Source organism: Schistocerca serialis, chromosome 3 (assembly GCF_023864345.2).
Source record: "Schistocerca serialis cubense isolate TAMUIC-IGC-003099 chromosome 3, iqSchSeri2.2, whole genome shotgun sequence".
Taxonomy (NCBI): domain Eukaryota; kingdom Metazoa; phylum Arthropoda; class Insecta; order Orthoptera; family Acrididae; genus Schistocerca; species Schistocerca serialis.
Window position 1 is genome coordinate 834,514,662 of NC_064640.1, and position 14,947 is coordinate 834,529,608.

The 14,947-nt window shown below is 41.0% G+C and overlaps 1 protein-coding gene across 1 annotated transcript in view; it reads left to right on the plus strand.

Moving 5' to 3' along the window:
• Positions 1–7,430, plus strand: part of LOC126470848 (28S ribosomal protein S21, mitochondrial) — a 59,582-nt gene extending 52,152 nt beyond the window's left edge. Inside the window, exons 2-3 of the mRNA XM_050098864.1 lie at positions 2,128–2,194; positions 6,798–7,430. Of these exons, the coding sequence (XP_049954821.1) occupies positions 2,128–2,194; positions 6,798–6,914 (184 nt within the window). The 3' untranslated portion in view covers positions 6,915–7,430. The remainder of the gene's footprint in view (positions 1–2,127; positions 2,195–6,797) is intronic.
• Positions 7,431–14,947: the final 7,517 nt, after the last annotated feature.

Genomic DNA, 14,947 nt, shown 5'->3' on the forward strand with positions numbered 1-14,947 from the left:
TGGTGTTTATATATAAACCTTAAAGTACTAACAGCATTGTGGCAGCACAGTGTAGGACACATATGAAATAATTCAATATCATAAGTACTACATGAAGTAAAGTAAGTGTCTAAGGCTACAGTGTAAAGCAGGTAAATACACTCCTGGAAATGGAAAAAAGAACACATTGACACCGGTGTGTCAGACCCACCATACTTGCTCCGGACACTGCGAGAGGGCTGTACAAGCAATGATCACACGCACGGCACAGCGGACACACCAGGAACCGCGGTGTTGGCCGTCGAATGGCGCTAGCTGCGCAGCATTTGTGCACCGCCGCCGTCAGTGTCAGCCAGTTTGCCGTGGCATACGGAGCTCCATCGCAGTCTTTAACACTGGTAGCATGCCGCGACAGCGTGGACGTGAACCGTATGTGCAGTTGACGGACTTTGAGCGAGGGCGTATAGTGGGCATGCGGGAGGCTGGGTGGACGTACCGCCGAATTGCTCAACACGTGGGGCGTGAGGTCTCCACAGTACATCGATGTTGTCGCCAGTGGTCGGCGGAAGGTGCACGTGCCCGTCGACCTGGGACCGGACCGCAGCGAGGCACGGATGCACACCAAGACCGTAGGATCCTACGCAGTGCCGTAGGGGACCGCACCGCCACTTCCCAGCAAATTAGGGACACTGTTGCTCCTGGGGTATCGGCGAGGACCATTCACAACCGTCTCCATGAAGCTGGGCTACGGTCCCGCACACCGTTAGGCCGTCTTCCGCTCACGCCCCAACATCGTGCAGCCCGCCTCCAGTGGTGTCGCGACAGGCGTGAATGGAGGGACGAATGGAGACGTGTCATCTTCAGCGATGAGAGTCGCTTCTGCCTTGGTGCCAATGATGGTCGTATGCGTGTTTGGCGCCGTGCAGGTGAGCGCCACAATCAGGACTGCATACGACCGAGGCACACAGGGCCAACACCCGGCATCGTGGTGTGGGGAGCGATCTCCTACACTGGCCGTACACCACTGGTGATCGTCGAGGGGACACTGAATAGTGCACAGTACATCCAAACCGTCATCGAACCCATCGTTCTACCATTCCTAGACCGGCAAGGGAACTTGCTGTTCCAACAGGACAATGCACGTCCGCATGTATCCCGTGCCACCCAACGTGCTCTAGAAGGTGTAAGTCAACTACCCTGGCCAGCAAGATCTCCGGATCTGTCCCCCATTGAGCATGTTTGGGACTGGATGAAGCGTCGTCTCACGCGGTCTGCACGTCCAGCACGAACGCTGGTCCAACTGAGGCGCCAGGTGGAAATGGCATGGCAAGCCGTTCCACAGGACTACATCCAACATCTCTACGATCGTCTCCATGGGAGAATAGCAGCCTGCATTGCTGCGAAAGGTGGATATACACTGTACTAGTGCCGACATTGTGCATGCTCTGTTGCCTGTGTCTATGTACCTGTGGTTCTGTCAGTGTGATCATGTGATGTATCTGACCCCAGGAATGTGTCAATAAAGTTTCTCCTTCCTGAGACAATGAATTCACGGTGTTCTTATTTCAATTTCCAGGAGTGTATTTATGAATGCTAATGTTTCCAAATTCTCAATGCATGTTAGCAACAGACATAATAAAGATGTAAATATATTGTGAAACTTCTGTTTGTATGCCTGGTTGGGTGAAAAATTGTCTGACAGAGGCTTGAAATTTACTCTGCACATTTTCCATAATGTATATTTTTGTGTATTGAATACCTAGCCTTAGTGTAGAGTTTCTGCAGAAGTTAATATATGATGTTAACAGCTGGAAGTATGGAAAGTAAACAGAATCTTAAAATTTAAATTTCACATGTTCTGTTTTTGCATTTTGTCCTGTCTTCATATTACGCTGTTATTGTTCAACTTAATCTAGCAATGTATGAATTTCTGTATTTAAAGTTAAGTGATAATCAATTTACAGAGAACCAATGATTAATTTTATGGAAAATTTCTTTTGTGATTTTTTCTGTCAATGCTTCTCCATTAAACTTAAATGTAATACTTATATTGTCAGCAGTCAGATTTACTTCTGCTTTTTCAATGTAATAACAACAGAAATGGTATCTTAATGTGCAGGTGTTAATTTTGATTTGTTTCATTTGCAGAATTTTGGGGAAGGAAGGCATATTTGATCAGTTCAGGAGGATACAGTATTATGAAAAACCATACCAAGTAAGTTTTTATACCAGTATTTTTTATTACACTTCACTCATAAAGGCCACAATACTGGGTAGACCTTGTTTGTAACTGATGAGCATGTCTTAAGTGTCAGCCATTGTAAATACAGTAGAATGCAAAATACACATATGACCAGTAAGTTTTAAATCATTTGAGTGGTACTTTTTTATATTTAACACATGTTCTTAACTATATTAATTCTGTTACCTTGCAAGACACATTTGTGTTTACTGATAATATGTTGTGCACATCTTTTGGTAGCAGTCTATGCCATATTTTACATGGAGTGGGTGCAGAAGGAAAGAAAATTAAACCCTTATGTCCAGTAGAGGTGATTACAAATACAACAGACCTTGTGAGTGAACAAATGAGGCAAGGAAAGTTGGCACAACCTTTTACATGGATTATCCCAGCCTGTGCCTTAAGTGTTTCTTTTAGAAAACTTAAATCAATGTTAGTATTTAGGGAAATTTTTCCAACCGTGGCCGCATTAGGGCATTGCAGTTAATCAAGGATGTGAATTGAAAACCTGCGCCCGGTTGGAACTTGAACCTGGATGCTTTACTTCTCTTTGCCTCAACCGCGTCGGCAATGTGAACATTTAGTCCGGCCGACCCAAATTCCCAACTCAGATACACCATTGTGGCATGCAAAAGCAAAAGCGCCCCCCCCCCCCCCCCCCCACACACACACACATAATAAATCAGTACAATCGAACAGAGATTTGAATACTCATTCTTCACACAAAAATTCCCAATGCATGTGTTATGTATGCGTGTATATGGACAGCCAAAAAAAATCATAATCCTGCTTCCCAATCACAACATATTCCTACTTCTACCAGGCAAATGAGGATTTTGGCAGGGAAAACAACATGTAGCTGCTCCTGAAGCTGCATGCACAATGAGTTTGAAACATCTTTCCAACGAGTTTCCAGCTATACTATGTGGCTGATGTTTGCAGTGTGGTACAAATCAAAGAAAAGAACGTTTCTAGCCAGCAGCCACATATCGTGGTTGCACAGCACTAACTTATATTTATATCCTGAGCTGTGATTTCATGTACAGGTATTGTCACTGCTTCATAAACAGTGTGATAATGCAGTGGATGAGGCATCAAATTGTGAAATTTCAGTATTGTGTAAGTCAAAGGCTTGCTTATGGAATGTAAGAATCAGACTACAAAAATGACAACACCAGACACAACTCACTGCAGAAAATTGCTGCTGCTTTTTGAACACCAGTAGCAACTGCATACAGAAAAGTATCACTCAGCAATGTAGTAGAAGATAGATTGCTACTTGTCATAAAGATGACAATTTAAGTTACAGACTAGTACAGTTAAGACACTTACTTAAAGGTTTTGGATATAGCCTTCATCAGCAAAAGAGAAACACACACAATTCATACACACAAGTGAGCACATCTCATGCACATATGACCATCAACTCCGGGAGCTTGGCTGAAATGCAACTATCACGTGGGATGCAAGTAGCAATCTGGAGGGGTGGGGAATGGTTAGTAGTGTACGGGTGGCGGGAGAGATGATCACTGTCTGGTGGAGTGTGCAGAGACTAGAATGTCAAGAGGCGCAGTGTCAGGAGCTTATGGGGCAGGGAGGTGGGGTAAAAAGCAGTGGAAAAGGAAAGGAGCAGGGAAAGATGAGCAGCTGCGGTTGCAGAGGCAGCAAACAAAAAGGGTGGGAGATGAGAATTGGAGGAGATGATGGGACAGACGGGGTGGAAACTGTTGGGTGGAGGGTGTGGGGACAGGATGTTACCATAGGTTGAGTCTGGGATAATCAACCTATGGGAACATACTGTCTCTACACGCTCCACCCAACAGTTTCCACCCCCTCTGTCCTATCATCTCCTCCTATTCTCGTCTCCCATCCTCTTTGTTTGCTGCCCTCTGCCAACACACCTGCCAATCTTTCCTCATTCATCCCCTTTTCCACTCCTTTTTTTCCCACCTCTCTGTTCCACAACCTCCTGCCTCTTGGCATTCTAGTTTCTGCACACTCCACCAGACAGCGTTAGTCACTCATCCCGTGTATACATTACTATCCCTTCCCCTTCCCCTTCCCCTTCCCCTTCCCCTTCCCCTTCCCCTTCCCCCCAAACTGCAGCTTGCATCCCATGTGTTAGTTTCATTCTGGCTTGAGCTTCTGGAGTTAGCTGATATGTGTGCATGAGGTGTGCTTGCTTGTGTGTATGAATCGCTTGTGTTTCTTTTTTGCTGATTAAGGCTGTGGTCGAAAGCTTTATGTCTGTCTGCAACTTAACATGTCCTATTTACAGTAAGAAGCACTCTATCTTTTAGTGCATTGCTGATAGTCCTACCTGGAGTTTCCTTTGTTTGAAAAATGTCACTTGCTTGTTGTACAGTACCCAAGGGAGAAGTGAAAGATGGAAGACAGTGAGAGAGACTGGGCAGAGCGCAGACAATGCACGACTCAGTATGAGCTGCGATGGGTTGAATATAAGTTCGTGGGATGTCTTGATGTTCATGAACCCAAAGAAACAAAATACACTGTGGACAAAGAGGTACACAAATTCATGCTTGCTTGTCTTTATTTGTATTTTATACTGTACTGCAACATTCATATATAATGTCATTTCATTTTCTCATTTTACATTTTCATGTGGGCTTAAAAAGTAATTTGCAAATTCATTACGGATTTATTTATTTGAGTTAGAAGCTCTCCATTGTATGTTCTGTGGTGCAATAATAACAGATGCAGTGTCATCTCGTTTCTTGTGTTCCTTGATTCTGCAAGTTATAAAAATCGAATCTTTCTTGTGGGATATGTTGGTTTGGTTCATCTGCAATTCACCTTAAAAAATTATGGAGACACACGCTGCACAGGTGCCACTTCATGACTTCTTGGGTTGCAGCAACATTGATTCAGCAGAGACAAAAACTGTAGGAATAATATTGAAAGTGTTTCATATAACCTTTGTTGCCTTAGAAAATTGGTAACTGAAATTTCTTTCATTTCAGCCTTGAACATGCCTTCCTGCTTATGGATTCATAATGTGTTCCTATAATGGAAAAGCGTAGTCTGCCTGGAAAACATAGGGCAATGCCATGTTGTTACACTTTTTTTTATAAATTAGTGTACTTGTGGACACATTCTCGAATAAACTTCTGCCCGTAATTCATCCGTGGCAACCAGTACATAAATTCAAAGAGTTGTAACAGGCATTGTGCCACTCCACAGCACAATGCTAAATGGCCTTTTGTAACTGTAAAAGTCACTCCTACTAACAATAAGACACTCTAGGACTATGTTTCTCAGCAATTGCTCCAATGTATTGGAGGAAATAAAGTACCCATGCAAACGTGCCATTTCTGTCAGTCATTTTCAGTCACCAGAAGCTGAAATAAAAACATTTGATTTCAGAATTTGGAAAAAATTGAAGATAGGAGGCGATGAAGTAGAGGGCATTGCTGGCCCAGTTACTGCAGTGTTCCCTCCTTAGAAAGACAAATATATGGATATGAAGCAAGGAAGCAAGATAGCTCAAAGACAGTTCTCAGCTTCCAAGACAGGTGTTGCAGAAGCAGGAGAACAGAGAAGCAAATGAGTGGAGTGCATATGCATAATATGTGTTATGAAAGCTGAGAGAACTGCCAGCATTGTAGAGGACAATAACAAAGGACAAATTAAAGGTGTTACATCTGGCAGAGATTTGATCCAGGTTTTTTTGCAATAAACTTAATACAAATATATTAAACTTCAGTTTATTTGATACATCTACATACATACCCTGCAAGCCATTGTATGGTATATGGCAATGGGGACCTTGTACCCCTATGAGTCATTTCCTTTTGTGTTCCACTAATAAGTGAAGCAAGAGGAAATCGGCTGTCTATATGCCCCCATATAAGCTCTAATTTCTCTTGTCTGCATGGCCATTATGTGAAATGTACTTCGGCTGAGGTGAATGCATTCCACAGTTATAAGCAAATTACTGTCCTCTACATTTTCTCAACAATATTTCATGAGAAGAACATCACCTTCCCTCCAGGGATTCCCATTTGAGTTCAGCATGCGTTGCAGCCATCTGTTTGCACAAAATGACAGGATTGGGAGTGGCATTTTAGTTCCTAAAGATAAAGTTCTTGAACACTGACTAGTTGGTATGATGAATAAGCAGAAGTTGACCATAATATTCTCTGATACCTACAAAATAAAGATGGATAAAATGGGTTTTGTATAGATACAACTGTTGTTAAGGTTACATTTAGAGCCTCTTATGAAGCTAATTCTGTTAACAGTGGAACAAGGTTGTATTGTAAAGTTTTCTTATCCTATCTTCATTACATAATGAAACCAGACATTTATTTTAAAATTGAAGGTAAATTTGATCCTTCAAGCATGATGATGCAACTTAACATTTTGATATTTTCTTGTTCAGCTTAGTTTTGTAACTTAGTACAAGTGTTCACATAAAGTAGGTAAATGATAATTAGTGTAGGCTGTAAATGTAACCTCATTTAGTCATCATTCCCCATCGTCAATTATCATGCATTATCAATTCTTTTCTCAGCCACAGCAATATATACTAATTTCACCCTTCTAAAATTTTCAGGTGAGAAGAAGAGTTAACTACGAAAGGTGTAAGGCAATTTATAATGAAGATATGAGTCGCAAGATACAATTCGTTATGAGAAAAAATCGTACGGAACCCTTTCCGGGATGTTATTAATGTAGGCCTTGCAATATCTTGTTTTCTGTAGTGTCAGCTGCTTTGTTGGTAATGTTTCTCATAAAGTTGGTTTATTTCTTTCGCAGTTGTTAAAGAAATGTTTGCCAGGAAACTGTAGAAAAAAATCTGCAAGTTTTGTGAATGAAGTAATTTATTAATCAGTTTCATTGGTTTCTTGTATGGGTAAATTATATTAATAAGTCAACCGTTGTAATGAAGTTGCTAGTCTTACATTTTTCAAGTGCTATTTGGTCACTGAAAACTAAAATAATACAAAAAAATCAGAATTTTTGTAAAAAGAGTGTGTATTCAAGAGATGGAAATTAGTGGAGCATGTGTCAATATTACAGTCATCTGCAAAGACTGCTAGTGGTTTTTTTTACCCAAGCCTATCTGTAATTAAAGATGTTTTGAAAAATGAATCTAGTGTACCTTACCCATTTTTCTCTACATGTGTGAGATAATATTAAAAATTTGTTACAAAGAATGATTTAATAATAAGTAATTGGGAAATTACACGTGTCTTATTGTGTGAACTACCCTGGGGACTTACAAAAATTATGGAATGGTAAAACCTGATACTATAATATTTCTGGGATACTCTTTATAGTCATCGTGTTATGTAAACAAACATTATCACAAAACCTCGCATCCGACTTAATGTTCATGCTATAGTTCTCCCTTTATATTTCAGAGAGAGAATTTTAATACATGAGGGGTATCAGACAGATCAAAGTCAGAAAGTGAGAGATCCGCACTGTAACCTGGATGAGAAAGAACAGTCCAATGAAGTTTTATGAGTTGCTTTTGGGTGTGCAGACTTGTGTGAGGCCTTGCATTGTCATGGCAAAGGAGAAGTTCGTTTGCATTTTTGTGGTGACAAACACACTGCAGTTGATTCTTCAATTTCATGAGGACAGCTGTATACACTTAAGAGCTCATCATTGAACCATGAAGGAAGACATCAAACAGAATAATCCCTTCAGAGACTTAGAAGACCATCGCCATGACTTTACCAGCTGAGGATATGGCTACGAACATTGTCTTCAGAGGAGAGGTGGTGTGGTGCCATTCCATGAATTGCCATTTTGTTTCTGGTTGGAAGTGATTAACCTGTGTTTCATCGCCAGTGACAATGCTTGACAAAAAATTGTCACAATCAGCCATGCAATGTGCAAACAATTCTGCACATATGGTCCTTCATTGCTGTTCCATCCATCCACATCCACATCCATACTCCGCAAGCCACCTGACTGTGTGCGGTGGAGGGTACTTTGAGTACCTCTATCGGTTCTCCCTTCTGTTCCAGTCTCGTATTGTTAGTGGAAAGAAAGATTGTCGGTATGCCTCTGTGTGGGCTCTAATCTCTCTGATTTTATCCTCGTGGTCTCTTCACGAGATATACGTAGAAGTAAGCAATATACTGCTTGACTCCTCAGTGAAGATATGTTCTCGAAACTTCAACTAAAGCCTGTACCGAGCTACTGAGTGTCTCTCCTGCAGAGTCTTCCACTGGAGTTTATCTATCATCTCCGTAACGCTTTTTTGGTTACTAAATGATTCTGTAACGAAGCGTGCTGCTGTCCGTTGGATCTTCTCTATCTCCTCTATCAACCCTATCTGGTGAGCAATATTCAAGCAGTTGGCGAACAAGTGTACTGTGACCTACTTCCTTTGTTTTCGGATTGCATTTCCTTAGGATTCTTTCAGTGAATCTCAGTCTGGCATCTGCTTTACCGATGATCAACTTTATATGATCATTCCATTTTAAATCACTCCTAGTGCCTACTCCCAGATAATTTATGGAATTGACTGCTTCCAGTTGCTGACCTGCTATATTGTAGCTAAATGATAAAGGATCTTTCTTTCTATGTATTTGCAGCACATTACACTCGTCTACATTGAGATTCAACTGCCATTCCCTGCACCATGTGTCAATTCTTAGCAGATCCTCCTGCATTTCAGTACAATTTTTCCATTGTTACAACCTCTCGATGCACTACAGCATCATCCGCTAAAAGCCTCAGTGAACTTCCAATGTTATCCACAAGGTCATTTATGTATATTGTGAATAGCAACGGTCCTATGACACTCCCCTGCAGCACACCTGAAATCACTCTTACTTCGGAAGATTTTTCTCCATTGAGAATGACATGCTGTGTTCTGTTATCTAGGAACTCTTCAATCCAATCACACAATTGGTCTGATAGTCCATATGCTCTTACTTTGTTCATTAAACGACTGTGGGGAACTGTATCAAACCCCTTGCGGAAGTCAAGAAACACGGCATCTACCTGGGAACCCGTGTCTATGGCCCTCTGAGTCTCGTGGACGAATAGCGCTGGGCTTCACACGGTCATCTTTTTCGAAACCCATGCTGATTCCTACAGAGTAGATTTCTAGTCTCCAGAAAAGTCATTATACTCAAACATAATACGTGTTCCAAAATTCTACAACTGATTGATGTTAGAGATATAGGTCTATAGTTCTGCACATATGTTCGACATCCCCTCTTGAAAACGGGGATGACCTGGGCCCTTTTCCAATTCTTTGGAATGCTACGCTCTTCTAGAAACCTACGGTACACCGCTGCAAGAAGGGGGGCAAGTTCCTTCGCGTACTTTGTGTAAAATCAAACTGATATCCTATCAGGTCCACTGGCCTTTCCTATTTTGAGTGATTTTAATTGTTTTTCTATCCCTCTGTCATCTATTTCGATATCTACCATTTTGTCATCTGTGCGACAATGTAGAGAAGGAACTACAGTGCCGTCTTCCTCTGTGAAACAGCTTTGGAAAAAGAAATTTAGTATTTCGGCCTTTAGTCTGTCATCCTCTGTTTCAGTACCATTTTGGTCCCAGAGTGTCTGGACATTTTGTTTTGATCCAACTATCGCTTTGACATAAGACCAAAATTTCTTAGGATTTTCTGCCAAGTCAGTACATAGAACTGTACTTTTGAATTCATTGAACACCTCTCGCATAGCCCTCCTCACACTACATTTCGCTTCGCGTAATTTTTGTTTGTCTGCAAGACTTTGGCTATGTTTATGTTTGCTGTGAAGTTCCTTTGCTTCCACAGCAGTTTTCTAACTCGGTTGTTGTACCGCGGTGGCTCTTTTCCATCTCTTACTATCTTGCTTGGCACATACTCATGTAATGCATATTGTACGATGGTTTTGAACTTTGTCCACTGATCCTCAACACTATATGTACTTGAGACAAAACTTTTGTGTTGAGGCGTCAAATACTCTGAAATCTGCTTTTTGTCACTTTTGCTAAACAGGAAAATCTTCCTACCTTTTTTAATATTTCTATTTACGGCTGAAATCATCAATACAGTAACCGCTTTAAGATCGCTGATTCCCTGTTCTGCATTAACTGTTTCAAATAGTTCGGGTCTGTTTATCACCAGAAGGTCTAATATGTTATCACCACGAGTCGGTTCTCTGTTTAACTGCTCAAGGTAGTTTTCAGATCATGCACTTAAAAAAATTTCACTGGATTCTTTGTCCCTGCCACAGATTATAAACGTTTGAGTCTCCCAGTCTATATCAGGCAAATTAAAATCTCCACCCAGAACCATAACATGGTCGGGAAATCTACTCGAAATATTTTCCAAATTTCCCTTCAGGTGCTCTGCCACATCAGCTGCTGAGCCAGGGGGCCTGTAGGGACATCCAGTTACCATGTTTGAGCCTGCTTTAACTGTGACCTTCACCCAAATTATTTCATACTTCGGATCTCCGTCAATCTCCTTCCTTTCCTATGATGCATTACTGAGGTAAAATCAGTAGTTACTCATTTTGCTCCACTTCTCCTTGTTAGGTACATTAATGCATTTTCCAAGCAAAAGATTAGCAGAGCCTTTCAAGTGATCAAAATGAGATGTAATTAGTCTACTGTCTCACTTTAAACAAGGGGAATTATCAGAGAAAAAGCTGTATTTTTTTCAATTAATCCAAACACATTTGTTTAGAATTTAGTGCTGACTTCATGTTTTTAATTATCTCGATAATTGTATAACTGTTCCTTAATTCTGTGTGAGCAAACCAAATTGGGCAATGTTTTAATATCTAACTGGTTGTTCAGGGTGTATACGTGGATCCCCCCCCCCCCCCCCCCCAAAAAAAAAAAAAAAAGTGTTTTGGAAAGATCTTTGATGTGCACCAACATGTATGCTGCATATTTTTGTATTACGAAAGTATGCATTCGAATTCCACCAAACACAGCACGTTAGTTCCCGATGCATTGAAATAGAGATTGCAGTGCGCTATTGTAAGCCATTCACAGCTCTTGTCATGTGATCTTGTCAGCCAGTGACAGCAGATATTCAGAGCATAGGACAATAGCAACATCACTGTTAAGTAGTGTGAACGCACAAACAGGAAAATTAATGGTTTAAATTAATGTACATAGTATAGCTACAAGAAAAGCTAAGCTTTCACATAACATTGGTATTTTTAGTGTGTGTTACACTTTAAGATACATCACACAAATGTGCCAGTAAAATGTTAAACAATGACATTAATGTCTGGTCTGTTTGGCTCAAAATTATTCTTAGTGGTGTTAAGGTTTAAATGAGAGCCAAAAGTCCCGTGATTTAAGAAATTCATTGCACATTCTCACACGTAACATAGTTCACCTTGCATAAAGGAAAATTTCCTTTGAAAATGATAACACTTTTCGAAGAAGCATCCACAATATTTTCGTGCAACCCCTTAAATGTGGTTTCGTTTCAGCAGCTGCCAGAGAGTGCCAGAAAACAGGCATTACCACGCATGGACAGCTACGATGATGTAGGAAGCCCTTATGTTCATACATATATAGCATTAAGAGCTCTTACATGATGTAATAAATGAAATAGGAATCAGAGGATACTCCAAGAGCATAAGAATTTCATAAACCATACCAAAGTGCATAATTTGGCATAAAGGACACATTCATATGTTCGGATTCACAATGAAGTTGGCTCCAACCTGATATTAAGCTTTTCAGTGCTCTGTTGAGGATGCAAATTTTCTTGGAGTACCAGTGCTGTGTTGTCTCATTTTTGATTCTTTATAATTGCATAGTGTCGTATGTCCCAGAAGATGAAAATGTGCACTTGAAATTCAGTGAAGAGTTGAAACTAGCCAATAGTGTGGAATGAATCACTTAGTTTCTTATATATTGACTGCACCTGTGGAAAAGGTTAATAAAAGCCACATTTATTTAGCAAACACAAAAATAACTTCATTGATGTGCAAGGCGATTCATGCTTGACTGCCAAGAATGTGGAAATAAAATAAAATCAGAAAACTAAAACTGATAAGAGCCTTCTGTAATTATGTGAATGTATTTTAATTCACTTGATAGCTCTCGGTCACAGAAATCCGTTTTGTTTTCATTTGACTTGTGAACTGTAAACGAAGAGGAAATAGGACATCAGGAAGCAGCAAAATCACTAAATGTAAACATCGGTCACTATCCCCCTCCCCACTAAAACCCAGACTGCTCTGCACATGTGTGACTCTGGCAGCTTGGACATGCCAGAAAATTTTTTCTGTGTAGCATGACTTTCTTGCTACTGCTGCAGCCACACTTCCAGTAGCCAGAAGCAGGAGAAGGCACTGCTCATATGCAACTCAACTGCACATGCACACTAGCCCTCTGGCAACTGCTCAAAACGAACTTAATGTAAGCAGTTGGGATGTCATGCTCATCGGAGGCAGTTTGCTGTTATGAAGTATTTCATTGTCTTCGTCCTAAAGCCTTTGATACATTTTGCTGTTTATCAGTTCCTACCAGTCACAATTACAAAAGTTTGACTAAAAACTAAAACAATGAAAAATTCCTGGAATTATAAAAAAATCCTGTTTTTTCCCGGTTTTCTTTCAGATAAAAAAATTCTTGGGGTTTTCCCGGATTTCCCGGTTGTCCCGGACTGTATACACCCTGTTGTTGGAAAGGCTGTCTGCAGTTACTGGGGTGTTAGCCATTTGCTTTCTATATGGGGATATAATCATCATAAGCCATTCAGTATCCACTGCTGGATAAAGGCCTACTCCAGACTTCTCCATCCACAGTTCACTGTCCAGTTTCAGGTTGTTCTGTGTTTTTTAATATCATCATGTTCGGCTTCTCCGACATCTTGGAATCCAACAGAGAAGTGCCTTGATGCTCTCAATTTTGAACATGCCGTGCTCATCATTTTATTTTAATTACAGTCATAGTTACATCTTCTGCTCAAGCCTGTTTCCTGATTCACTTGTTTGTTTTCCTCTCTCTCTCTCTCTCTCTCTCTCTCTCTCTCTCTCTCTCTCTCCCCCCTCGTAATTCTCACCATAGGTTTCGCTTTATGCAGAAACTCTGAGTTTTCAAATTGTTCGTCCATTAGACTCCATGTCTGCCAGAAGTCAAACCTTATAAGACTCACGGATTGTAAACTTCTCATTACTTTACCGAAGGCAGTTTATGCCATTTTTCCTTCTCTACATTACTTTTGCTGCACATCAGTCATTGTCTTCAGTTTCCCTAGATCCAAAGTTCATCAGCTAATTCTATACTTTCATTGCTAAAAAGTACTCTTTTCTTTTTTATTTGTTGATTATATATTAGTTTAGTATTACTGTGATTTTCAGGTGTAGTGGCACTACTTGATGCCACTATGGAAACTGAGAATCTGGCACAATGTTTCTGTCGACTGCCACGTTACCAATACGCAGATAGCGCCTGTCATCAAGAGCACCCGCTGACAAGACAATGCTAGACTCCTGCATATAAGCCAGCCAGTGGCCGGTCTGAGGCAGTTACGATTCGATTGGTGAACTGTGTGCCAGTCAATATATTGTTTTGGTTAATAATGTTTACATTTTGGACTCTAGTTGTTATGGGTGGAACTCTGATACTGGATGAACTAGACTTGAAATGGATTACTTACTCTAAGATGGCTTCCACTGTTCCAGAAGTGTTCCGTAACAGCTCTCAAATTGTGTAATACACTTATGTGACAAAAGTCATGGGCTAATGATATGCACATATACAGATGGCAATAATATCGTGTACACGAGCTATTAAAAGGATTGTGCATTGGTGGAGCCATCATTTGTACTCAGGTGATCCATGTGAAAAGGTTTCTGACGTGACTATGGCTGCATGATCGGAATTAACAGGCTTTGAACACGGAATGGTAGTTGGAGCTACACGCATGGTACATTCAGATTTGGAAATTGTTAGCATGTTCGATATTCCGAGATCCAGGTGATAATAGTGCGTCGAGAATACTAAATTTCAGGCATTATGTCTCGCCATGGACAATACAGTGGCTGATGGCCTTCACTTAATGTCCGAGTGTAACGGCATTTGCATAGAGTTGTCAGTGCTGGCAGACAAGCAGCATCGTATGAAATAACTGCAGAAATCAGTGTGGGACATAGGACAAACATATCCGTTAGGACAATGTGGCATTAATGGGGTATGACAGCGGATGACTGACACAAGTTCCTTTGCCAACTGCATGACTTTGCCTGCAGCGCCTCTCCTGAACTTGTGACCATATTAGTTGGACCATAGATAACTAGTTTCAGCTGGTAAGAGCTGTGGGAGGGTTTGAGTGTGATGCAGACCCCTTGAAGCCATGGACCTAAGTTGTCAGCGAGGCACTGTGCAAGCTGGTGGCGATGCCATAATGGAGTGAGTTGTGTTTACATGGAATGAACTGGGTTCTCTGGGCCAACTGAACCAATCATTGACTGTAAATGGTTATGTTTGGCTTCTTGGAGACCATTTGCAGCCATTAATGGAATTCATATTCACAAACTTGTCACCAAGCCATAGGTGTTCACCATTGGTTTCTAGAACATTCTGGACAATTCGAGTGAATGGTTTGGCCACCAAGATCGCCCAACACAAACCGTATCGAACATTTTTATGGAACATAATTGAATGGTCAGTTCATGCACAAAATCCTGGACCAGCAACACTTTTGCCATGCTAGATGGCTATAATGGCCGTATGGCTCAATGCAGGGGACTTCAAATGACTTGTTGAGTC